Source organism: Gymnoscopelus microlampas, assembly GCF_963454915.1.
Source record: "Gymnoscopelus microlampas genome assembly, chromosome: 23".
Classification (NCBI taxonomy): Eukaryota; Metazoa; Chordata; class Actinopteri; order Myctophiformes; family Myctophidae; genus Gymnoscopelus; species Gymnoscopelus microlampas.
Window position 1 is genome coordinate 18,852,216 of NC_139960.1, and position 26,872 is coordinate 18,879,087.

Here is a 26,872-nt window from a genome sequence, read left to right on the forward strand (position 1 = left end):
CAAGACAAAAGACATAGAGGGTTTACTTGTTGTACATTTCTTTCCCCAAAAAAGTAGTAGCATTAGTCACATTAATACAGAGATAAACAAAATGGCACATTGGATTCCTAATTTTTAAAATAAAAGTGGTGCTTGAGGACCTTTCTTACTGCGGAGACAAAGTTAAATAAATTACTACCATAAACGTTACATACAAATCTGGAGTAGTATGTACAAAGGAGTTATTAGACACAAAAAAAAAATCTACAATTCAATTCATTTTATGTTCAACGAGACAGCAGTAGAACCATATTTTACAAAGCAAGGTTTGTGTTAACGACAAGCATGTATGTGTGTGTGTGTGTGTGTGTGTGTGTGTGTGTGTGTGTGTGTGTGGGGTGTATGCATGTGTATTTATGTGTGGCACCACAGGGGGGCTCGTAACGATGGTTAACGCATAGCTATTCTGTAACTTAAAAAAAAAAAGAAAAGAAAAGGGAAGGGAAAAAGTGACTCATTCTTTTCCAATCTCACAGAATCCAGCTAAACACTCTTTCTCTAGAATTCTCTAACAGACAGACTTCTCTATATACAAGCTTTAGATCTGAAAGTAACAGGCCCTAACTAAAAACAAAACACAAAAAAAAACACTGGTTTAGACTGAAGCCCATGTGGAGAAAGTTGGGTTTGACTGAAATAATGACCTTTTCTGTGGTTTGAGCATGGACAGGCCCAGTTACGTCTTACATACCAGACATAGGCAAAAGAGATTCATATCTGAAACGCCAAATACAAGTGGATGCACAACAACTACTTAAGTCCGCTGGACTGTCTTTTCTTGCATTTTCAGTGTGTTTATAGTTTTAACACTGATGTGCTCTGGGCCCCCTGACCAACAGGACGCCCCCTCTGTGTCCATTCTCTGGTGACCCACTGTTTGGATGTATTTATCATTAACTGCCCCGCTTAGCATCGGTAAAGGGGCATTTCAGACGTAATACTTCTGCACTGCGTTTATATGTCTAATGTAAGAAATGTTTTGTTTTGAGTTGATTTGGTGACTGTTAAAAGTGATTTTCTGAGCAGAGTATGTCAGTAGCAGTAAAGCAACAGGCCGTGGTGTCTTTCTCATTTTCAGCAGTGTGCGGGGAGAAAACTAACTCCCCATGACATTACCGTTAAGTGCACATTTGATCATTAACCACTATGAACTCAAGAGAAATTACTCAGTGCAATACATTTTACAGTTTTTGGTGGATATCGTAAAACCTGATTTGGAGGGAATCAACCGTTGTGTGAAATGCCCCTTTAAAAATAGCTTCTTTAAGGATCCAATCTGATGACGCACTAGCACTCACAGAGGGGGGGGGGGGGGGTATGGTCAGCTTATCCTGCTGAGGGGTGGGTTAGTCCACATAGTTGCCAGCTCCAATCACTCAGCATTACGCTGCGTAAACACATTATCATCTCTCTGAGGTGTTCTGTAATACTCTCCTGGCTAGGCTAGTCCCCAAATCCCAATTTGTCACCTTGCACTTTTCTTTTACATGTCTGTAGTTCATCTCCACAACAATATATATATATCCCTCCTTCTCCGTCCCTTAAAAATCTGAATGTTAATAGTGGTTTTTATGTGTATAATGTATTGGTTAGAAAGACAAAGAGGAAGAGCTCGAGAGAGGAAACGTTTGTCCATAATAGCTTCTTTTTGTAAACACTCTTTTAACTGAAGGTCTGTGGACGCACTTCATTCCTGAAGAGATTGAGAACCTCATCTCCACACCAACCAGTGTTCTTCCTGGATTGATCGTTGGGGCTACCGGCCAATGGCTTTCACAGTATATCCTCATCATCATCATCATCATCATCATCGATCTTTCAGGCAACGGGGGATGAGGATCAATGATCTCTCTCCATTATACATTTGAGAGGGGGAAAATAATGATAAAAGAAAATCCTTCATGAACCGTTGTTGCGAAGGCGTCCCTCCCTCCCTCCCTCCCTCCCTCCCTGCATGTTTTGGGCCAAAGGAACACATTACCCCTGATTTATATTCCGTTGCATGTAGTGTCACATACCTGAAAGAAGCTGATCTAAAAGCTCCCGACACGTTGTGAGCTTGTACATCGGCTATTTTCGGTGTATGACACGGCGAGCAACTAAGTATGAATCAGGATTTAGTGACCGTCTTATGGCAAAACGGCTACATCAGGCAGTGAGAGGCAGACAAACAAGGGAGCCGAGAGAGGAAGAGCTTTACTGTGCACAAAAAGGCCTGTGTCAGTCGGGGGGGGGGCAGTGTGGTCGGTCAACCAATCGACGATCCTGATGGTTTTCAGCCATGGTGTTAAAGGGTTATGCCACCGTATGATTGGTTTATATTTTGTACTCACTGATCAAACACACAGGAGGATGTTCTAAAATGGTCGATGGAGCTCTCCTCCTCCATCGTTCCTCATGTGGAGAGTTCTGAAGAGTGGGGCAGGCATGTGTGTAAGGCTGACTTAGACATTTTTTTCCGCTCGATCAAAACGATGTTACGTTGTCGAACCTTAAAACCAGGAAGTAGAAGGTGCAGGTGGTGTACGGGGTGGAGGATGGGGGGAGGATCAGTCTTCATGCTGCTCCACACCACAGGACGGCCGCGAGGCTGCATTAAGTCCCGTTGACAAACTGCCCTGCCAACGTGTTCTCATGAAAAAGCCTCGTATTGTGACACCTGGGCAGGCAGGCCACCTCGGGCGCCCGTCCACGCGCTGGCGGAAAAAGTGACCGTTTTGCGTCCTACATTGATGAAGGAATGCGGACGTTGATGACTCAACGTGGAAACCGAACGACGAGGCAGAGCGTGCCGCCGCCAGTGGCTTTGAAGCCAGTGCGATGACGATGGCGCCGTCAACTCAGTGCCGACCCAAGGTGCATACCGATAGGGTGGGAATCGGTTATTAACCCATTAAGACCTGGAACGCATTTGTTGTGTCACTTTTTGATTTGAGCTAAAAAAGCATTCTTTTACACTTTGGCTATTGAAAAATAGCAGATATGAAAAAAAATTGCAAATCTTTGAACATATATATATTATCTTAAAGCGAACATTTTTAACTCAAATCTTTGTTTATGGGGGTCTCTGGAACTAAATATTAGTTAGCTCCAGGTCTTAATGGGTTAATCTATTTTGAAATTGCACATGGTCAGCGGAGTTGAGTCCATGTTGAGTCCTATTACGCAAAGGGTCACTTTTGGCTTCAGCAATGAGGACGCCAAAGGTACCTGCCCGCCCAAGTGTCAAAATATGACACCTAGAGATGAGACGAGGTTGGCCCTGCAGGCTTGCATAACAAACAGACATCATGCTTCATTGTGTTAACTCCTGTTTTGTTTGCATATAGACAATCCAGCGCAGATAGTGGTCAGACTACGGTGAGAAGTGACGGGCTGCAGCTACATGGTGAGACAACAGCAAAGTGGTCATTCGAGGACTTTTTTTTTCTTCTTTACTTTTTTTTATTGTTTTTTTTAACAAAAACACTGAAACGTCGCGACGCAACTTCATTAGTTCAACACTACCGACGCCGAACGGAGCTTAACTGCGGAAAAGCCCCTCCCTCCTCCTGGGATTGGCCTGCAGAGATGTCCATCACTGCTCATTCGTTCCTTCCCTCTTAAAAAAAGAGTCCCGCCTCTCTTTTAGGCATCTGACAGGCAACTCTGAACACTGTCCATCCACAGCTGTGCGTTCAGGCTGTCCTGAGCACAGAAGTAATACACTCGTTTGGTCGTCTTGAGCTGCAAAACAAGAGAGTAAGGAAGGTCATTAGTTACAGGATTGAAGCCCGATTTATACTTTGTTGTATGGCGGTGTCGCCAGTGTTGATTTCGTCGACTAAAACTATGACGAAAAATGTTCGTCGACTACCTTTTTTCACTGACGAAAACTAAATAAAAACGAAATAAAAAACTAAGCTATGATGACTAAAACTAAGACTAAATATATTGACAATTGTATCGACAAATAAAAACTAGACTAAAATGTTAGTGAGGGACTAGTGGTGAAGAGATCCAGTAGAACTAAAGGACGAGTCATTTTATGTTTGGTTGCGCTCTGGAAATAGCAGATCTACAAGCTCACAACGTGTCGTGCTGCGACGCGGTGTGAGCTTGTAGATCTGCTATTTTCAGCATGCAACCAAGTGTAAAATCAGCCATTACGACGCCATCAAGGCACCGCCAAAATACATTTTAGTCGACTAAAATAAACTGTAGATTTAGTCGACTAAAATCTTATGATATTTAGTCGACTAAAACTAGACAAACAGTAAAACATTTCAGATGACTAAAATATGACTAAAACTAAATGGAATTTTATTCAAAAGACTATGACTAAAACCAAATAAAAATTTGCTGTCAAAATCAACACTGGGTGTCGCGCACCAAACATAGCAGCTCTACAAGCTCATGTTGCATTGCAGATGCGGTGTCTTAGTGCAAAACAGCAATGTTGCTGCCAAGAGGGTTACATTGCATTAATTCACTGCATAAGCCATACCAAGCCGGCAGTGGCTCAGGGGTAGAGCGGCCGGATGGCAACCGCAAGGTTCCCAGTTCGATCCCGGGCTCCCCCAGAGTTAGTGTCGAAGTGTCCTTGAGCAAGACGCTGAACCCCTAATTACTCCCGATGAGCAGGTTGGTTCCTTGCATGGTTTCCTCCTCCATGTGTGTGTGAATGGGTGAATGTAATGCACAATCTATTTAAAGCCGTTAAGATAAAGGCGTTACAGTATATAAATGCACTATTTACCATTTTACCATTTACCAAGCCACACATACACACACACACACACACACACAGACAAGTAGAATGTGGGAGATCTTACATCGAAGAAGGCCTTCTCCTCAATGTTTTTAGGAGCTCCCATGGTGTGTGTGCCTGGAATGACAGACTCCACCTCCGCCAGGTCAATCACACCTTTACACTCCTTGTCCTGCCTGCTTTCGTAGTATCTTAGCTGGGGGGGGGAGAGAGAGAGAGAGAGAGAGAGAGAGAGGGCATGGTAGAAAGAGGATGGTTATAATAATGAGATGACACCACCATGATGAGTCGTCATCACCACAACGTCATCATCAACAATCAACTGTCAGACAGCTTGTCTCTCACCTGATGTTTGGTCTTGTCCAGCACAAACCACCGCGGTTTCCATGGTTTCAGCAGCGCCCCTTTCTTATACAGGATACCTTCGAAACTCCTGAGCGGATGAAATACAAAAAAAAAGGCAGAAGTAGAATCCATCATACTTCATACAGTTAATTTAACAATGAACAAGCAAAAAAGTAAACTAGCAGGATGTGTAGAGAGGCTGTCTGGGAGATGGAAGGTCCCTGGTTTGCCTCCGGAACCCGGTTATGTGTCAAAGTGTCCCTGAGCAAGACACTTAACATGTTCTTTTCATATATGTTTTATTTATTTGTTTTATTTGTTTTATTTTTTGTATTTTCGGGCTCGACAACAAAAAAGGTAAAATGATAAGAGCTTAGCTACCAGTACTACAGTGCTACGTGTTAGCAGGACAGGAAAGCCCCTTTCAGACCTGTTCTCGCTCTCCGTGCTCTGGAACTGGCTGTACAGGGTGCTGGTGCTGGGCCGGCCCCCCGCCACGGGCGTGGAGGTGGTGCTGTTCTCGCAGTCCAGCGACAGGTTGATGGAGGAGCCGGCGCCGCTCTCCTGCAGGTACACGCCCTGAGAGCGCCGCAGGTGGCTGATGTTGGACGACATCAGCAGCGAGCTGGAGAACGACGGCTGCAGAGGGGGAAAACCAGAGGAAAACCATATAACCATACCTATAATGACTTAAACTTAAAGTACCAGAAGTGGAAAGTACTCATTGTGCAGAATGTCCTGTTTGACAAGTTTTCAAATGTATACAAATCTTTGGAAAATAGCAGATCTACAAGCTGATCGGCTATTTTCAAAAGGACGAAATGTATATAGGGCTGAAGTGGTTAATGTATGTTTCGGAATAATGAAAATCCACAAAGTAACTAGTAGCACTTAAAGTTTTCAGATAATTGTAATGGAGTAAAAGTACAATATTTGCCTCTGAGATGTAGTGGAGTAGAAATAAAAGCACTGAAAATTGGTAGTACTCTAGAAAAGTAAAAATACTTCAAAATTGTAATTGTACTAGAGTACTTGAGTAAATATACTTTGTTACTATACATCACTGCGGAGGCACAATGCGGTTGTTGTTATGGTAGCGATAACGTGCTTTAATTTCTTCAGATGGTGAATGTCATGTTTCACCTTTAGACTCTTCAGTTGCATTCTACCAATTGGCCACAAGATGTCAGTAGACTTGCACCTATGATATTGGAATCTCTGCTGTTTCAATTAGCAGGAATTACAATAGAACAGCCGTAATCATTCTCATCAGAGATTGTGTTTGTTGGAGATTGCCTCTCACACTTTAAAACCACATTAACCCCAGAGTCCCTATTTTGGGAATATTTTCAAAAATAGTAAAAAAAAAAATCATTTTCATAAATAGCTACAAGCTTGCAGATCGGTTATTTTTTGCTATTTATCGTTCGATGAAGTATATGTAGGACGTAGCCCATTAAAACCGAGAGAGCATCTGTCATTTTAGCAGATTCAAAAATAGCAGATGTACAAGCTCAGTGAGCTTGTACATATGCTATTTCTGCATTTTTGGAAAAATCTTTAATGTGTTTTTGAATATATATATACCAGTAAGACTCCCTAATCGGGAGATAAGCGACCGTAGGTCACATGTATACAGAAGAGGGCTGTAACGGCGATTGGTTCCTAGTTGTGTGGGCAATGGATAGTTTTGTTTGGTGGTGTAAATGTGGGGTTAGCTGTGACATGGTGGCGTTTATGTGGGCAGAAAACGTGTAATGTGTAGCTGTTGCAAATGGGTAACAGAGTGAATGCTGAGAAATACGACTGGCACAGATTTTGTTGTGGGGAGCACAGTGGGAGATTGATGAGAATGCAGACAGGCGTATAAGAGCTGTTGGTGTGTGTGTGTGTGGTGTGGGAGAGAGAGTGTGTTTATAGGGGAAAGGAGGGATTGTTTGTGGGGGGCCAGCCCCCGAGTTACGGCATTTTATGTGAGCTGCAGTGGCAGGGGGTCCTCCACTGGGGGCGCCACCACTTTTGCATCCGTTCTGGAGCACCAGGAGTGGGTGGTCCCCGGGAATGCCCCGTGAGCAGCCCCGTTGGGGTGGTCATTTGGTAATTTGTCCACATGTGCTCATTTTTTACACTTGGGGGTCCCCGAGGCAGCTGGGGGTCCCTGGAGCTCCGGGGGTCCTTGGAGGGTGTAGTTTGGCAGGTAAGGAGTGTGTGTGCAAAATGTGGCATGGATCGGGGCAATGGGTGCGGAGATATGAGCAGGGCAAAAGTGTGACGTGTGTGACGGAGTGACGGAGTGACGGACGGACACCTGGAGCAGCTTTCTGTAGTAAGTGCGACCTACGGTCGCAACAAATCTTCTTTTCTGGGGCTCCCTGGCACAAAACATTATCAGATGGGGGTCCGCGGCCAAATGTATATCATTTTGGGGTCCGCACCGCACAAAACAGAGAGCTGCTGATTTAGAAGGCATTTGTAGAATCGACCTCAGGTCTTAATGGGTTAAGTGGTTAATATAACCAACAGTCTCACCCTGCTCTCCAGTTTGGTCTCAGCTCGCTGGGTGGTCTTCATCTTGTCCCACGTGTCCTTCCACTTCTCAGACGTCTGGCCCAGCTCCGCCTCCAGACTCTGTAGATCCTGTGCATCAAACAAACACACGTTAGACACACACCTTGGTGACTCGGTGAGTCATCAAGACTCCTTTGTCTGCATAAATGGCTGTTTAATCAGCATGTCTTAAGAGGATTGCTTTCTTTCTTTTCAAACAATGTTGCATTAAATGTGACGCGTTTACATGTATTCAACGTCTTGAATACATGTGTACATATGTGTGTGTACTTGCCCTGTTTAACATAGAGAATATCCTCACTAATGTGTTCAATGAATGTACTTTATTGTTTTCTGCATACCTTGTAAATCCCCTGTTTGAGACGTATTGATTGATTGACTGACATCTTTAATGACAAAATGCATGTGCATGGTGCGGAAGTGGCCGGTAGAGCGGCCGAACTGGGAACCGCAAGGTTCCCAGTTCGATACCGGGCTCCCCCAGAGTTAGTGTCGAAGTGTCCTTGAGCATGGTGTGAGCGTGTGTGTTTGTGTGTGTGGTAAAAAAATGTCAAAAACTATTATATTAAAAAAAAACATGTTCTCCCAACACAGACAAGTTCCCTTGCAATGTAAAAACATAACTGAAAGAACTAAAATAATATGGGTATATCGAACCTAAAGTATGGTCATAATTAGGTACAACTCTTTATGGAGGGCTTAAAGTTACCAATAGAGCTAATTGAGCAAACGCAAAAATGCTATTTCAGTATTAAGCAGGCACTTTTATCCAGAGCGACTCACAAAGTGCAGAGTCAGAGCGAACGCCACAAACATTTGTCAGACAACAGGATAAGATAAATCAGCATTGACGCTGAAAAAATGTGAGCGGTGAGCCTGAACGTTGAAGCTGACCTGCAGCAGTTTGGTGATGGCGTCAGGGACCACTCTGCTGCGGCTGTCGTAGCAAGGCCACACGATGTGTCGCTGGGACTTGGGCCCGCTGCTGTCCGGCTTGTCCGCCGTCTCCTCGGCCACGCGGTGCTCCTGGCGGCCCCTGACCAGCTCCCAGTCGTACGACGGTCCCTCGGAGAGCGTCTCCTCCGTGTAGAAGTCCCACACCTTCAGGTTGGAGATGTAGCTATACGGACGCAGCACCTGGAGGTTCAGACATTTTGAATTAAATCACTTTCAAACTGGCATCCCTGTTTTGGGCAAGTCATTATAGGCCACCTTTTCAAAAATATTTAACCCATTTAGACCGGGAAAGAATCTGTGTCATTTTGAGATTTCTTTGGCTATTAAAAAAATAGCATTTAGAAGCTCATAGCCCGGCATTGAGTGCCGGGCTATTCTGCTATTTTTTGGAAAACCGTGAAAATTTTAGCAAATCTTTGCTTTTGGGGGATTCTACAAATGTCTTCTAAATCCTAACAGTTTGAAAAACATATATGTTGCTATAATATCAGTGGTTCTCAAACGTTTTCATGTCAAGGACCACCCACTGACTTTCCTGTCCTTGTTCAATGTCTGATTTGTTTCACGTCGACTTTTAGGACGAAAAAGGCGACACGATAAAAAACACAAAACATGCAACACGACTAATACAAGTCCAAGTACGTCCAGAACTGAAGACTAACCTCCTCATCTTCAGGACTGAACATGTAGTTGTAGAAGACGGGCGTTTTCTTGTTCCATCGGTCGATGTAGTCCCACACCGACTTGCACACCTGCGGGCTCCGCCTTTCTCCTTTCTCCTCGTAAAGTACTCCTGCATAAGTGGGGATTGTAGGCAGTGTTGATTTTGACAGCAAATTTTGATTTAGTTTCAGTCATAGTCTTTTGAATAAAATTCCATTTAGTTTTAGTCATATTTTTGTCATCTGAAATGTTTTAGTTTTTGTCTTGTTTTAGTTAGTATAGAGAGATTACGATCTACAAGCTCACAACGCGTCGCCGATCTACAAGCTTGGCGTCGCCGATCTACAAGCTCACAACGCGTTGCAGTGTGACGCGTTGTGAGCTTGTAGATCTGCTAGATCAAACATTTCAGTACTTTTACTTTTGGTACTTTAAGTACATTTTGATACTAATACTTTTGTACTTTTACTCAAGTAAATGTTGAATTCCGGACATTTACTTGTAACAGAGTACTTCTACATTGCATTATTGATACTTTTACTTAAGTAAAACATTCAAGTGCTTTTTACACCACTTGGTTTGGGGTACCCTGGGACCGTTATGTGGGATTATACATGTTATAGACATTATGCTCACCCAGCTCTATGCGCTCGTAGTCTGAGTCGAGCAGGAAGGTCCTGAAACGGTTGGACACGTAGTGGTAGGCCAGGAACTTCAGGTAGAACTGGCTGAACTCAAACTCCATGGGGAACTGCAGGTGGATCTGGAGATGGACAGACATTGGCAACAGAGTGTTAACCACTTGAACCCCAGCATCCCTATTCTGGGGGGGGACAACATTCATTTTTGGCGAAGAGATTTGGTATAGGCGGAAAAAAGCGGCCCAAATACAGTTGCAACTCAGGTCCGTTTCACTAAGAATAGAAGTTTTAAGTGGTTAATTGGCGGGACTTTCTGCTTCTTCATCGAGATGTTGTTTTTTTTTCATCTTCTCCACTGTCACCCTCCTCAGGTTCAAGTACAGACTCCACAATACAGCATTCTTTCAGAGCCACTTTCAACATCTCCTCCCTATTTTGGGCATGTCATTATATATTTGTCAAAGAAATAAACTTTTTAAGTTATTTTATCTTAAAAGTTTCAAAAATAGCATTTTTTTTTATTTGCAGCATGACACCATCGTACGACCAAACAGGGCAATTGTCATTTATGTCATTCATGTCCAGCGCAAGACCCTGTGACTGTAGTACGATTTGCATGAAATAAAATCAATCTCCAGTTCATCTTTTGTTTTGTTTGTTTACACAAAAACTATTTTGAGAATAGACTGTGAGACAATGAGACCATTGTCTTAAAGAGAGAGAGGATACAACTGGAAGCTGGCCATATGTAATAATAGCACTGAAGCTAAGTGACAAGAGCATATCAACTCTGTCGGGTAGAAACCTCATATGTCCAAAACTGTTACTTTTCAGGATTCAAAAAGAAAAACAAACAGCAAAAGCAGCAAATCCACAAGCTAGAAACACGGCGCGAAGCCGATACTTTTGTGTGAGTCTGTAGCAGTGTTGATTTCGTCGACTAAAACTATGACGGAAAATGTTCGTCGACTACCTTTTTTCACTGACGAAAACTAAATAAAAACGAAATAATAACTAAGCTATGATGACTAAAACTAGACTAAATATATTGACAATTTTGTCAGCAAATAAAAACTAGACTAAAATGTTAGTGAGGGACTAGTGGAGAAGAGATCCAGTAGAACAATAAGACATGTCATTTCATGCTTGTTTGCGCTCTGAAAATAGCAGATCTACAAGCTCACAACGCGTCACAGCGCGACGCGTTGTGAGCTTGTAGATCTGCTATTTTCAGCATGCAACCATGTATAAAAGCAGGCATTACGACGCCATCAAGTCACCGCCAAAATACATTTTAGTCGACTAAATCAACTGTAGATTTAGTCGACTATAATCTTATGATATTTAGTCGACTAAAACTAGACTAAAACTAAAACATCTCAGATGACTAAAATATGACAAAAACTAAATGGAATTTTATTCAAAAGACTATGACTAAAACTAAATCAAAATTTGCTGTGAAAATCAACACTGCGCTGTGGTATGATCAAGTAGAGCATTAATTCACGAAAAAACACAAAAAGTTAGAATATGGAGATAAGAGGTTTCTGCCCCAACATTAGCGATATAGTGTCACTGTAGGCCGTTGGGTCATAAATCTATAGCGGGGACATTGAGAACAAGCTTCAGGGACACATCCTGTATGTGATAAGACGGTAGAACACAGCGTCACTGGCCCACCACAAACAGGAAGTGCGATCAGAGTCAGACTCTCAGGTAAACACACTAGCTGGATCCACAGCACATCCAGATGGACAGTCAGTCACATAACGTTACCTCTTATCTCCATATTCTAACTTTTTGTGTTTTTTCTTTGTAAATGAACGCCCTAATTGATCATATACCACAGCGTCACACAAAAGCATCAAACGCGGCGTGAAGCGACGTGTTTTGAGCTCGTAGATCTGCTGCTTTTGAATTTGAATCCTGAAAAGTAACAGTTTTGGATTTCCACCCGTTTTTTTTTTACTCTTTTACTGCCATGGACGCGTTTTCGAGTGAATTGGTACTTGGTCCACAGTGCCATTGATGCGTTAATCGGATCATTTTTTCCCCCAAATTCTACGAGACCCCTGTGCGTGTAATGAGGGGATCACTGTGCGGACAGCGTTCACAGAAAATATTCCATGATTTTTCAAAGGCAGGTAAAAACACTAGTTTTTTTATTACAATTACAATTTTACTCTGGCAGTTAACCACCAGACGGTGAGAATTGTAGAGTCTACAATGTAGACAAAAATATTATCTGAATCAAAACGTTACAAAGACACAGATTACGTCAAAAATAGCAAGACACACACACACGCACACACACACACACGCACACACAGACACACACACCTGATGCACACAGTCGAGGAACTGGAGGAAGACCGGGGTGAAGCCACTGCTCTGGCTGGCCAGGGTCTGGGCTCCTCGGTGGCTGAAGCGGTGGCCAAACGACAGCCACTCCTTCTCCACCAGCAGCCGGAAGCCGTCAAAGGTGCGGTAGTACGGGTCTGACAGCAGCTGCACCAGAGACACGACCTGTTGAGGGGGAGGGGGGGGGGGGAGACGGAGAACAGATACAACTGTTGACTGCTGTCTGGACCTTTCACAATGACATAATTGCCAAATCACAATCGTTTCCATTCATCCATTTCTTTTTTTCAAAAATAGTATAACGCGTCGTGATGCGATGTGTTGTGAGCTTGTTACATCGGCTATTTTCTCTATTTTAGAAAACTAAAGGTTCAGGCATAATACATTATTTATTTTGATCATTGGTAGCGGCCATTGTCAGTCATTTCTTTCTTTGTATATGTAAGTTATTTGTCATATCTACTCCTAAAAGGAAAACAGAAAAGTCATTTTTATTTATGTTCAATTCCACAAACCAATGCCGATACCTAATTGTCGAGTAAAATTCCATGATCGTGACAACCTCACTGCTGTCAGCTTCATTGTGCTGTGGATTCACGTGGGATGGATTGTACTGTTCTACTCTGCGTAAATGCTCTGTGGCGTTTTGCCTCAGTTTACTTTGTGAGCCAAAGTGTCCAGTTTCAGCCCTGCAGACTGCCTATATTAGCAAGCAAAACCCATGGTTCACTTCAAGTCACTAGCCTCAGTAGCCTGGCATTCTCTCTTGGTTAAAGCAATAATATCAACATTTTACAAATGACCATAAACTTAAGGCAACTCTGCAGCATGGTTTATAAATGCTTATTAGATTGTGTGTCAGAGATATTGGTGATTGGTGTTTCAACCAGCCAGGCGTTGAGATAGCTGCACAATGCCTCAGCTAAGCTTTCCCCTCACAATGGATCAAGTTGAGTATTCATTTCAATTCATTCAGTCAGGTAGTGTTGATCCCAAAGCCTGGAGGTGTTAAGTGTAGGTATCACAAACGCAATAATACATGCGTTGGATCAGATGCCTAAACACCTAAACCATCTATTTATTTATTTGACATAATTTCCACAAAATAAATCATATATCCTCTAACAGAAGCCTAAGGTAATGTAATTTAAATCAATTTAAAACTTTGCTTTAAAAAAAAACCCAAACCAAGCATCAGAATACTAAATTGTCCAGCCCAGCTCTGCTAAAGTATTTTTATGTGCAATGCATTCATACTGCAGTGGTTTGATTTAATATTAGATAATAAACCCTCCATACTTACTAAACTAATACTTAGCTGACCGGGGTCGCTCTTAAATTGGTCCACTCTTTTTTCCCCCTCTACGCTAAATCTCTTAATAAAAATAGTTGATGACACGTTGTGAGCTTGTAGCTTCGGCCATTTGTGGCAAATTTGTATCTCCAGAATAGACTCTAGGGTTCAAGTGGCTTTAGAGAGAGTTGTGTGTAGTACAGTGTGTAATCAAACCTGTGTGGTGACGTCCCAGCCATCCTCCAGACTGACCATGACTGACGAGCCTGTGTCTAGCAGCTCCACCACCAGCACTGACACCTGCAGAACTCTGTGCAACTGAGGACAAACAACAAACAAACACGCACACACACAGGCAAATTCAGGACAAACACACCGTCTTATCTATCTATCTAGTCGCAAACAGAGTAGGGTCAACTATTCCAAAAATTCATACCGGTAAACAGTGGTGGAAAAAGTACTCAAATGCTTTACTTAAGTAAAAGTATCAATACTGCAATGTAGAAATACTGTGTTACAAGTAAAAGTCCGGAATTAAAAATGTACTTGAGTAAAAGTATAAAAGTATTTGCATCAAAAATGTACTTAAAAGTACCAAAAGTAAAAGTAGTCATTATGCAGAATGTCCCATTACACATTTTCAAATGTATAAACATCATTTGAAAATAGCTGATCAACAAGCTCACAACGCGTCGCATTGCGACGCGTTGTGAGCTTGTAGATCGGCTATTTTCAAATGGCCGAAATGTATATAGGGCTGAAGTGGTTAATGTATGTTTCGTAATAATAATCAAAATCTACAAAGTAACTTAGTAACTAAAGTTTTCAAATAATTGTAGTGGAGTAAAAGTACAATATTTGCCTCTGAGATGTAGTGGAGTAGAAGTAAAAGTATTGGAAATTGGAAATACTCAAGTAAAGTACAAATACCTCAAAGTTGTACTTAAGTACCACTGCCAGGTAAACACCCCAAGGTGTCAAACACGTACCGTAGCAGTGTGCTAATGTAATGGGTGTACTTGCACGCACACACTACGGTGGGGGTTGTACCTACCAGGCCCATCCATTCAGACTCCTCCAGGCAGCGATGGAAGCTCATGCTGGGGTCAGAGGTGGCCGAGCTGGGAACACAGGCCTTCATCAGCTTCTTGAAGCTGTTCTTGACCTGCCGCACGTCACACACCTCAATGGGTACCACCTCCCACTGCTGGAACGAGTCCTGCTTCCCTCCCTGGAGCACAAGGACACCAGGCTACACGTTAACCATGAATTAAAAACACCTATACGTTCTGACATGAGGACCTCTGTTTCATACAGTCTATCCCAGTGGTTCTCAAAGTGGGGTCCTTGAGGGAGTTCCAGGGGGTCCCCAGCTAAATGATGGATAGTTAGGCACCAAATGGACCCCTATGGGTCTGTAACTCAGAGAGTGTACACATGGAACCAAATGGACCCTAACGGGTCCAATTGGTTCCATTTGTACACTCTCAGAGTTAAATTAACATTTATTTTACAATATAAATTGGGGTCCCAGAGATAAAAGTGCCATCAAATGGGGGGTCCGTAGCCCTAATGCATGTCAAACTGGGGGTCCTTGCAATTAAAATGGTTAAGAATCACTGCTAGAGCCGTAAAAATCTTCTCTTATGGGGGTCCCTGGCATATTTCTTTGTCCGCAGGCTAATAAGTGCCAATTTGGGGGTCCTTGATATGAAAAAGTTTGAGAACCACTGCTCTATGGGGTCCCCAGCTAAATTAGTTGTATAGCAATATACATTAGCACCACAATCAGTCTAACCACTTTAACCCCATTTTATAATTTGGCTATTAAAAACAGCCGATCTACAAGCTCACAACTTCACGTGAGCTTGTAGATCCCTGCTATTTTTTAAAAGGAAATAGAAAAATATGAAAAACAATCATATGGCGGTCCCTGGAGTCCCCTGGCACAAAATGTTTTTTGAGAACCCACTGGTCTATCCAATAAACATGATCAGCACAAAACGAAATACCATACGATACGATACGATAATACTTTATTGTCAGTTCACACTGAAATTTGTCTTGCGACCCAGCAGCCATGTATGCAACAATAAACAGTACACACATTTGACATGACACAAGAAAAACAAAACAAAATACATACATAAAGACATACAAAGACAAGAGCAATGTCCACCTCTCAGCCTACCCCTGGCCTATAACTCCTGATTAAGCCTCAGTGTCGTCTGATGGACAAGGGACCTCTTCAGTTTGACCTTATTGTATGTAGGAACACTGTATCTCCTTCCTGAAGGCAGCAACCTATATTCTCCATACAAAGCATGGCTAGTGTTTGAAGTGATATTCCTTACCAACCTCATCATACTGTCATTATACGTAGTTGTATAGAGCCTCTGAAGTGGCTGTCCAACAATCTTTGAACAAATGTTCAGTTGCTGCAGCAGTTGTGACTTTAAGGCTACAGACAGACATCCATACCAGGTGGTACTACAGTACTGAAGAACACTCATTATAACAGAAGCGAAAAACAAAAGAAGAATCTGTCTACTAGCGCCAAAAGATCTCAGACGGCGAAGGAAATAGACTCTTTGCTTTGTCTTCTTACCCACTGATTCAATCTGGTCTTTCCATGACAGAAGGTGGTCTATTACTACTCCTAGGTATGTATACAAACATACCTGGTTGATCTGTTCACTATGAATAGTAATGGGGGATCTGTGTATCTCTAGTGGGGCACCACAATGTTTATGTCAGGCTCACCTTGAGCTGGGCCTTGTCTCCAATGATGTATAGGTACGCCCTCTGCTGTCGAAGGAACAGGGCTTCAGTGGGACAGCCGTTAGGCTGCGGAGTCTCTTTACTTGCCAGACGGTTCCCCACGTCTGGGTTATAGGCACTTAGACGACCACTGCCCCGGATGCTGCCCCATTTGCCTAGATTTAACACACACACACACACACACACACACACACACAAACATGGCCACCCAAGCCCAAACATCCACCCACATCCGTCACAAACACGCACACATGCGCGCGCACGCGCGCACACCCGCACACCCACACACACACACACACACACACACACACACACACACACACACACACCACTTAATTTTAGTGCAAATCACAAAACACACATCATGTTCAAATGTTCAATCGTCAAGCCACATTCGGGATGCCTTGCTGTGTTAGGTAAGTGCACCAGTGTGCGCACACAGTGTAACACACACAGCAACTGCATCTAACAGCCATGCTGATAAACAAGGCAGCAACAGTGAAGTAATGACCTAGCAGAGAACAGCAGATCCTAAATGTCATCATAACTATATTAATAATAATATTAGTGCCGCATAGCCAGACGATCAGAGATATCCACCTACCAATACATCTAAGGAAATCTAAATGTAATGTCGGGGGTAGAACCTAGAAAACCTCGGCTGACGAACCTACGCCCACTGCTTCGGAAACCAAAATTACAAAAAATGTATCTGGCTATATACTGTACATAGCAACAACAACCCCAAAAGAGGTTCCTGTCCTGAAAGGTATAGTTACAAATAAAGGTTCCCGCCCAAAATGGGTTAAGACCGGGAACACATCTCTGTGTCATTTTTTGATTTCTTTGGGCTATTCAAAAATAGCAGATCTACAAGCTCATAGCGCGGCACAGAGTACCGCGCTATTTTCGAAAAATCTTGAAAATTTGTGCAAATCTTTAGCAAACATTTTTAACTCAAATCTTTGCTTCTGGGGGGGTCCCTGGAACAACATATTTTGAAATGGGGGTCCACGGCCAAATACATGTCATTTTGGGGGTCCTTGACATGAAAAAGGTTGGAGAACCACTGATTATAGCAACAAAGGTTTTTAAAAAAAGAAAAAAAACTGTTACGATTTAGAAGACAAGAATTTAGATGCCACCAGTGGTATGGGTAGGCAGAGATCACCAATAATTGTTGATCTCCGATTGTCTGGGTATGCGAGACTATAGTAATACGCTCTTCTACAGTTGCTCTAATCTGCCACATAGCGAACAGACAGAAGTAATCAAACAGGCAATGACGAAAACATCAAACATCAGACAAGACAATCTGAACAGTGCAGAGTGGGGCGGACGGACGGAAGACCCACTTTACGCCAGCATGCAGAGGACATGATGGCTCACAAGAGAGAGAAACCCTCTGTTTAGAGGGAGAAGAAGCCATAACAACAAGTCTCACAGAAGACAGTTAGTCCCAAGAGGCAGCAGGACAGGGTCACATGTGGACTACACCAGACACAATGACAATACTGTTAAAGAGATCTGATTGGTTAGATCGGAGAAGGTGGGGTGGTGGGGTCAAGGCGTGTGGCCTATTACTGTACCTCTGGTAGAGTTCCTGGCCTTGCCTGATACTTTGGGCTGGGAGAGGGAGATCACCTTTGCCCTTTGACCCAGAGCTGAGGTCAAATGACAACAGAGACGGCCCGTTAACGAACACAACCACAGATGGGAGATGGATTTAACACTACTTTAACTACAACAATAAACACACACACACTCAGACTAACCCAAAGAGGAGCCACTGGGATGTGGTTTCTATATGATCCTCAAATTTAAACCTCTCTCTTTGGTTTTGTTAGTACTTTTTGGCATCTACTCGACCTGATGACTTTTAGACATAAATACAAATGTGCTTTTGTTTTGGGATCAGGAGGACGGCCATGGTCTAGTCGATGCCAAGATGATACCAAGATGCCAAGATGATATACCAAGACGCCAAGATGACTACTGTAAGTGTTGGCATGGCAAACGTGGTGGCCAGCTCACCTCCTCGACTGAAGGTCCCCGGCATGTCCTCCTTGGAGCCCATCACCTGCTTCATCAGAACGCCGATCTTGGGCTGTCTTAGTTTATCTGACGAGTCTAAGCATGAGAGACGAGATTTTCGTTACTTCCCCGTTCGGGAGGAAATCTGGTGACTACAGCTGGACTTGAAACGACTTGAACAAGAGAACAGCATAAAGATGGACGTTTGTAAAATGTTAATTCAACCATGAGAGTTACTAATGGATAAATGAAGACTGAGGATTTTACTTTGAACATGACTGGAAGTACAAATATATTTGTATGACAACAGGAAAACCCTGTGCATTTTCTACACCAGGGGTCTTCAACAGAGGGTCCGGGACCCCTAGGGGGTCCTCAGAGCCCACCACAGGGGGGCCACCAAGTCTTTGTGTGATATGATTTTTTTTTTTACATTAACCACTTGAATCCCTATTCTGAAGAGAACTTTAGCCAAAAATAGCAGATCTACAAGCTCACAACGTCTTGCACTGCGACGCGTTGTGAGCTTGTCCTTGGCCTGAAAACGTTGAAGACCCCTGTACTACACCATCGTAGAGAACTTTGAGTCATATTCATTCAGTATATAACACATTAAAAGGATTTAGAGTTTTAAGTGTTAGAAATATTTATAATTCTGCCCATGGAAATGGCCCACCAAGACATTTAAATCTACGTATGATAATGATAGTGCAATGCACATGGTGAGGACCTACCCGAGGTGCTCATATGCGTGGAGGTGAAGTGGCTGAGCGTGTTCCTTCCGCTGGTCTCGTTGTAGGAAGGCATGGAGCTGATGATGGCCTGGAGATACTTCTCCTGCTCCAGGCTGGTGGAGTCAGCCTGGGATGGCACTGCATGGGGCAGAAACAACCCTTTCAGTTTGACTCACATTTTTGAAGGGGAAGGCAGTGTTGATTTCGTCGACTAAAACTATGACGAAAAATGTTGGTCGACTGCCTTTTTTCACTGACGAAAACTAAATAAAAACGAAATAAAAACTAAGCTATGGTGACTAAAACTAAGACTGAATATATTGACAATTTCGTCAACAAAAAAAACTAGACTAAAATGTTAGTGAGGGACGAGTGGAGAAGAGATCCACTAGAACCAAAAGACGAGTCATGTTTTTATGTTTTTATGTTTGGCGCTTGGGCGTTGCTCTCTGAAAATAGCAGATCTACAAGCTCACAACGCGTCGCAGCGCGACGCGTTGTGAGCTTGTAGATCGGCTATTTTCAGCATGCAACCAAGTGTAAAATCAGCCATTACGACGCCATCAAGGCACCGCCAAAATACATTTTAGTCGACTAAATCAACTGTAGATTTAGTCGACTATAACCTTATGATATTTAGTCGACTATAATCTTATGGTATTAGGTCGACTAAAACTAGACAAAAACTAAAACATTTCAGATGACTAAAATATGACTAAAACTAAACTGGAGGAAAGAGGGGGAAGCACTTGGGGGTGTGGGGTGGGGCTGGTGGGGCTGTTAGGGGTTAAGTGTCTTGCTCAGGGACACTTCAACATGTAGACTGGACGAGCTGGGGATTGAACCTTCAATTTTCCGATTCCCTCAGCTACAGCCGCCCTAAGGTATTGTATGCCTTTATATACTTGATGAATTGAATACATAGGACCACAATGGAAACAAGCCTTCAGGGCTCTTTGTGTTATCCTTTTAGCATTATTGCATAGCTGTACCTGTTTTTACTTTGCCTCTGTGTGCTAATATGATGTAAATAAACTCTAAATCATAGAATCACCTACGTAACTTGGTAAACAATACCAGTGCTCAGTATGGAAGATAATCTTTAAGTGTTTTTTTTTCTCCCTCTCCCCCCATTTACCAGAGCTGGGGGCGTTGGGGGACTTGAAGAAGCCCACCACTCCCTTGGCGTGGAGGCCCGCCGACCGCAGTAGCACCGCTTTGGTCCGTGAATTCCTCCAACACACGACGGGGAAGCGGTTCTGACGGTAACAGCGAGAAATCCGTTGGATGGTCGAGTCTGGGATACTCTGCGGTACAATGAGCAGGCCGGGATAGCTGTGGAACACATAGGTAGATGCGCGCGCGCGCGCGCACACACACACACACACACACACACACACACACACGAATACATCGGTAAAAAGGATGAAGTGACAGGCTCACAACGTGTTGCATCATGACGTGTTGGGAGCTTGTAGATCAGCTAATTTTAGTAAATTGTTGAAAACTTTAAAAAATAAATATTCAGAAAAAAGAAAAGATCAATTGTTTAATGTGGTTCAAATACATGTCTCATATTTAAGAAATGGACCCATTGCTCAGCCTTAAATTGAGAAATTGAGGGAGTCAAGATGTAAACCCACCTCCTGCAGACGGTGTACATGCGGTTTACAGTTGAAATGCGGAAGGGCTCGTTTTTGGAGCGGGTCAGGCTGTTGCTGAGCGTGCCCAGCCCCAGGCGCTGGTAGTCCCGGCAACAGGCCCGCTCCACCACGTTGCTCATGGTCTGCCGGTCTGAGGAGCGGATGGTGGACGACAGAGTGAGGGAGCTCGGGTCCAACTCCTCAGAGACTGTGAACACGCACACACACAAACGCACACACACACACACACACACACACACACACTTTGTTAATTGGTAATTCAATATAAGACACAACACATTGCTCCAAGGTGAGATTCATAATTCCATTGTTTTGTTTTACCTGCACAAATGAGTCATTTGATAGGTGTCGCATACTTTGTTGTTATTCTCTTTCTATCGTTTCAAATTAAATGAACCCACATATCTGCCCCTCAGCACAGTGCACCTTACCATGCAATAACAACACAAAGCTTGCACATGAGAGTAGAGGCAAATACAATTGGTTCATAGAGCCCAGCGTGTGTGTGCGCGTGTGTGTGTGTGTGTGTGTGTGTGTGTGTGTGTGTGTGTGTATGTGTGTGTGTGTGTGTGTGCGCGCGTCTGTCTTGGCAGCTTTTAGTCATCTCTGAATAACAAAGGGCTGTTATGCTCATTCTATTTTTAGTGACATTATTTGTCAATATGACTTGCTTCCTTCTTTAGAGTAGCATCCCCCTCTTCTGATATCCTAGACCTAGATAGCACAAAACATGACCTGACAGTGATTGACAAGAGAAAGTGAAATCCCTAAACATAATGTTTTATGTTTAACAAACTAAATCTGCCAAAATAACGTATCCTTCAAACAGACAGATTGATCAGTTAATGTAGAATCTAAATAAATAATTAATGGTGAAATTACACCACAGTTTCCCGGGAAAAACAACAAAAAGGGCGCACAAAGATCAAACACGGTAGAAAACAAGTACGCCCGCAACATCAGTTTTTTGTCATTTGCCTTTCGTCCTGTTGTAGCTGTAACATACTTTGGCAAACCACCAAGTTCACTGTTTATAAATCCCTCTGTATACAGAGGATCAGTTTAATGTTCCAGAAAGGGCGAAAAAGGTCCAGGAAATGTGCTGTTTGTGTGGGGAGTGACCTCATGATACCTGAGATTTCATCCTCATCCAGCTCCGACTGGAAGCTGCTTCTGTTCTCCCAGGTGGGAGGGGAGTACTTCTTCCTGGTCACATACTGTCGGCCGATGGTCCTCTTGGCACTCTTGACCAGGTTTTTAGAAAGTGTCCTAAGGAGGAGGAGAAGAGCGGTGATTGCAGTGTTGATTTTGACAGCATATTTTGATTCAGTTTTAGTCATAGTCTTTTGAATTAAATTCCATTTAGTTTCAGTCATATTTTAGTCATCTGAAATGTTTTACTGTTAGTCTAGTTTTAGTCGACTAAATATCATAAGATTTTAGTCGACTAAATCTACAGTTGATTTAGTTGACTAAAATGTATTTTGGCGGTGCCTTGATGGCGTCTTAAAGGCTGATTTTACACTTGGTTGCATGCTGAAAATTATTTCAGAGCGCAACACCCGAGCGTCTTTTAGTTCTACTGGATCTTCTCCACTAGTCCCTCACTAACATTTTAGTCTAGTTTTTATTTGTTGACGCAATTGTCAATATATTTAGTCTTAGTTTTAGTCATCATAGCGTATCATTTTTTTTGTTTTTATTACGTTTTCGTCAGTGAAAAAAGGTAGTCGACGAACATTTTTCGTCATAGTTTTAGTCGACGAAATCAACAGGGGTGGTGAGGGAGATAGAGAGAAAGAGAGAGATGTTTAGTGGGAGGGAGTGAGGAAGGCAGATATATTTCTAAATACGTCGCTTAGTTGGCTGATCCAACAGCACAGCGTGTCCAAAAAGCAGTCGGCGAGGAAGAAACCACTTGACATTCACTTCCTAGCAGCTCTGTTAAAGCCCAAACGCTGCATTCCAGTGCTCGGAAGGCAGCCGCCAGCAGTAGCAGGACATGGAATTTGACTTCTGAGGAAGTCTCTATGCATAATTGACAGCCATGAATTCATTAGGAGTGCAGCGTGTTAACGAACGTGCTGCGTGTTAAAGAACGCCACAGGGATGCGGGGGCTCCAGGTTAATATCTCTCAATGGTGGGTTTTTAACCGAGCGTAACACACATACACACGCATACACACGAGCGCACACACACACACACACACACAGCAGGGCCGATAGAGGAGCTGACACATTTTCCGCTGCTGAATTATTCAAAGGGCACATTCATGCTCCTTAGATGCCCCGCAGGAGGAACCAGACCAGGCGAGGAGAACAGAAGGAGTTGTGGAGTGAATGGGGGAGGGATGGAGGGAGGGATGAAGGGAGGGGAGAGCAACTGACGAGGGAAGAGGCACAGGAGACAGACTGTTGTGTAACAGTGGCACAAGATGGAGAGCAGAACAACTGAATCTGACAGGGAACAAGGCGGTGGATACAGCTGGTGGAATTAACCATCTAAGCCGTATACACTTCGCCATATGAAGATCAGCAGATCTACAAGCTCACAGCACGTTGCAAAATAGGGATGCCAGGTTGAAAGTGGTTAAAAGGCTTGCTTTTTTTGGTCGCACGCACGCACGCACGCACGCACGCACACACGCACACACACACACACACACACACACACACAAAAGGAAATAACATGCAACACTTCTGGACAAAGACCATGGCACCCGTCCATGTCCTGCGCTATCTGAAACACGTTACACAATATATTACTTAATCTTTCCTTCTCTCGTATGTGAACTCTCCCCCACGTAGACAGGCCCATGAGACATGGGGTTGAATTTTATGATGCTCGGGTGTTAAAGAATGAGTGCGGAAAGTAGGACAAGAATGAAGCTGGGGGGGGCAAGCTGTATATGTAAATAATAACACAGTCAAGGCTAACACTCGGCAAGTTATCTCATCATGGACATTGGTGCGCTTGGACCAGAGGATGTGAGTGTGGTTGAAATGTTACGGGCCGTTTCACAGCTCGACAATTCCTCGGCAGTGATAGATAGTGCTGATGTGACGTTGGCTCGCAGCAGCACTAGACAAGCGCTGCACAATGGAGCCGTGTGTTTGTCTGGCTCTGCTGCTACGTCTGAGTGTACAGAATGTGTGCTGGGCTGGCTACAGACAGGCTGTAACGTTAGCCTCTGGATGCTCATGTAATGTGTGTAATTCCTTCCTTTTTTCAATATTATCTAAACGCTGCAATATATAACTTTGAGTGAATCTGTAAGGTAGAGTATGTCGATATTATAACTTTAACTACGGTGGTTGGATGTGGTCTCGTGCGTACTAGTATGTGTTAATATGTAGATAGATACATTGTTGTTGTTTTTTTATTGATCTCCCTCTCTCTTCCTCTCTCTGACAAGAGGTATTGCATAAAACTCAAATGGAAACAACTTGCCTTCCCATGAGTGCTCTCCCATTATAACTCAACAGTAAAAATGTAGGTTCTCATGCAAGGGACCCGGGTCACAACGGGCAGCATTGTGATGCGTTATGATCTTGTAGATCTGCTATTTTAGCTGTTGTTGAAACATTGTCGAAACATTTTGCCTATAATGACATGCCCAAAATAGTGACTCCGGATTTAAAGTGATTAAAGGGCACAAGACCACTTTGGTAGAGGTTTGGGTTATGTAGTTACCTTGTTGCCACGATGCAACTCCAAAGGTGGACAAGAAATCAAAACATTATTGCTCCATTGATTAGAAATTGATCATTCAAAATATGCTCTTCATTGACTTGTACGTTGTACAGTGAAACAGCTCTCAAAGTCACACTTTTAGCTCGTAAACGAACACAAACAAAGTTGATTCAGACAATATGGAACATCACCAAACCCAGTAGTATTTTTTTATAAAAATGTCAACTTCCTTCTGATTTTACTATTTGAAGATCCGCATCCGGATCCGCGGATCCAGTCCGGGTTTCCTTCTAACTAAAAATAGCAAAATCAACAGGAAGTTAACGTTTTAAGTCATTGAGTGCCATTAACGTGTTTCGCGTGTTTTTACCGCTATGGCGCTGGGTGTCATTAACGTGTTTGACGTGTTTTTGAAAAAAATAGTAAACAATTTTATTTTTTTATTTTTTTAAACATGTTCAGAACCCAAGATATCATCATCTGAAGATGTGCAGCTCCATCCACTCCTTGTTTAACTTAGAACTGAAAAAGGCTGTATCTCGCTTCCTAAGCACTTTTTGTTTTCTGTGAAAAAAACTTTGGCACTTTTCAGAATCAATTCTGAAATAATTCTGGCAATCCTGGCACTCAGTGAGTTAATAAAACATTTAAAAACAGGGTAACACTTTACTTGAAGGTCGGGTCTATAATGCGTTACAACCGCATTTATAATGCAGTTGCAATAATGTGTGCACCACTATCAAGTACTAAACGAACATGAGAAACCGAGTGTTCTTACTTGAGTGACTGGTTCTTGTCCTTGGTCTTATGCTCCACCACCAGCTTGCCACTATGGCCCACGGTGAAGGCGAAGGTCCCCTGGACGTGCTGTGGGTAGCGCAGCTTGTGCACGTGTTTCCTGAACACCTCCGCCAGGTCGGACGCGACCTCCTCGTCGAAGGCGATCTTCATTAGCTGCAGGCGGGACATGACGTTGAAATTATTATTATTTTTGTCACTGAAGACCTGGAACGCATCTGTGTCATTTTTTTATTTGAGCTAAAAAAGCATTATTTTACACTTTGGGCTATTCAAAAATAGCAGATCTACAAGCTCGTAGCGAATCTTTGAATATATATTTTTTAAAGCGAACATTTGTAACTCAAATCTTTGCTTCTGTGGGTCCCTGGAACAACATATTTTGAGACGGGGGTCCGCGGCCAAATACATATCATTTTGGGGTCTTTGACATGAAAAATTTTGAGAACCATTGACATAGCAATATGTTTTTTTTTAAACTGTTAGGATCTATAGAAGACATTTTGTAGAATCGGAACCGTAATGGGTTAAAGGTGTTGTTTGATAAAGCTCTATGTTCTGATAGTAATCATTGCTATAAAGTGTTTCTTCAGTAACAGGGGTCTCCCTGTCTCTCCAGCTCTTTAGTAAACGGAAAATAAAATTTCAGGTGTGTCACCAATTTCATCCCATCAGGAGAGAGAACCCCCTATCAGCTTCAATGTGAGAGTGTTCCAGTAACAATTTTGTCTGCTCTTTTTGTCTTTGTTTGATCACTTCCAATTTCACTTGTTTATCCTGTATCCTGCATAATGAGTTCGCTTTCCTTGATTGGATCAAATTGGCATTCTGACCTGATATTGTACTTGGTTTTCCTAAAGAGCTGAAGAGTTGGGGAGACCCCTGTTACTGAACAAACAACACTATAGCCATGATTGCTGTTGGAATATACAATAGGGCCATTTACTGTGACACTTATTTCAACCAATACAATACACTATCACTTACACCATCTTTAATGAGAACAGCTTGGCAAGGACTAGAGAAGGGTGTAGTAAAACCTGTCTGACATGATCAGCGTTTGAGGCCAAACACAAGGTAGGCAAATGACTGATGTTTAGCTACAGCAATCTGTCTTTGTCAGAGAACCAACCATGTTGAGGAGGTACTTTTCTTTTCTAAAAATCTAAATTGCTGGTAAGAATAAATAGATAATTTGGGGTTTATGTGGATAATGAGGGGAAAAGATAAGATTATAAGATTCCGACAACAGAGGGAGGGGTGGGTAATAATAATAATACATTTTATTTGTAACACACTTTATATTTGAACAAAATCTCAAAGTGCTACATATTATAAATAAAACAAAAATAATAATAAAACAGTGAAATGAATAAAATTCAGATCAAAGGTCAGCTATACCTGGAAAGTACAGGAACGAAGCTGTAGGCCCTCCTGAATGAACTGGTCCATGGGTAAAGAGACAGATATCCTCTTCTCCTTGGTCAGCGAGGCGATGGGGAACGAACGGGTAACCACCTGCTCACCCACTGCAAGTGCAAAAGTGTAT

At 42.8% G+C, this 26,872-nt stretch overlaps 1 protein-coding gene across 6 annotated transcripts in view; it reads right to left on the reverse strand.

Annotated features, from left to right (window-relative positions):
- Positions 1-3,032: 3,032 nt before the first annotated feature.
- sbf1 (SET binding factor 1) overlaps positions 3,033-26,872 on the reverse strand; it is an 89,682-nt gene continuing 65,842 nt past the window's right edge. For 5 of the 6 annotated variants that reach the window (XM_084050341.1, XM_084050340.1, XM_084050339.1 and 2 more), the window contains 20 exons: positions 26,725-26,852; positions 25,304-25,479; positions 21,964-22,100; positions 20,811-21,018; positions 20,306-20,502; positions 19,168-19,305; positions 18,434-18,529; positions 17,989-18,063; positions 16,382-16,554; positions 14,673-14,849; positions 13,835-13,936; positions 12,304-12,489; positions 9,959-10,085; positions 9,322-9,452; positions 8,597-8,839; positions 7,664-7,771; positions 5,565-5,773; positions 5,135-5,222; positions 4,854-4,985; positions 3,033-3,765 (listed from right to left, as the gene is read on the reverse strand). In XM_084050341.1, coding sequence (XP_083906467.1) covers positions 3,667-3,765; positions 4,854-4,985; positions 5,135-5,222; positions 5,565-5,773; positions 7,664-7,771; positions 8,597-8,839; positions 9,322-9,452; positions 9,959-10,085; positions 12,304-12,489; positions 13,835-13,936; positions 14,673-14,849; positions 16,382-16,554; positions 17,989-18,063; positions 18,434-18,529; positions 19,168-19,305; positions 20,306-20,502; positions 20,811-21,018; positions 21,964-22,100; positions 25,304-25,479; positions 26,725-26,852 — 2,930 coding nt within the window. In that variant the 3' untranslated portion in view covers positions 3,033-3,666. The remainder of the gene's footprint in view (positions 3,766-4,853; positions 4,986-5,134; positions 5,223-5,564; positions 5,774-7,663; positions 7,772-8,596; positions 8,840-9,321; positions 9,453-9,958; positions 10,086-12,303; positions 12,490-13,834; positions 13,937-14,672; positions 14,850-16,381; positions 16,555-17,988; positions 18,064-18,433; positions 18,530-19,167; positions 19,306-20,305; positions 20,503-20,810; positions 21,019-21,963; positions 22,101-25,303; positions 25,480-26,724; positions 26,853-26,872) is intronic. The other variant, XM_084050338.1, reaches the window with a different exon arrangement.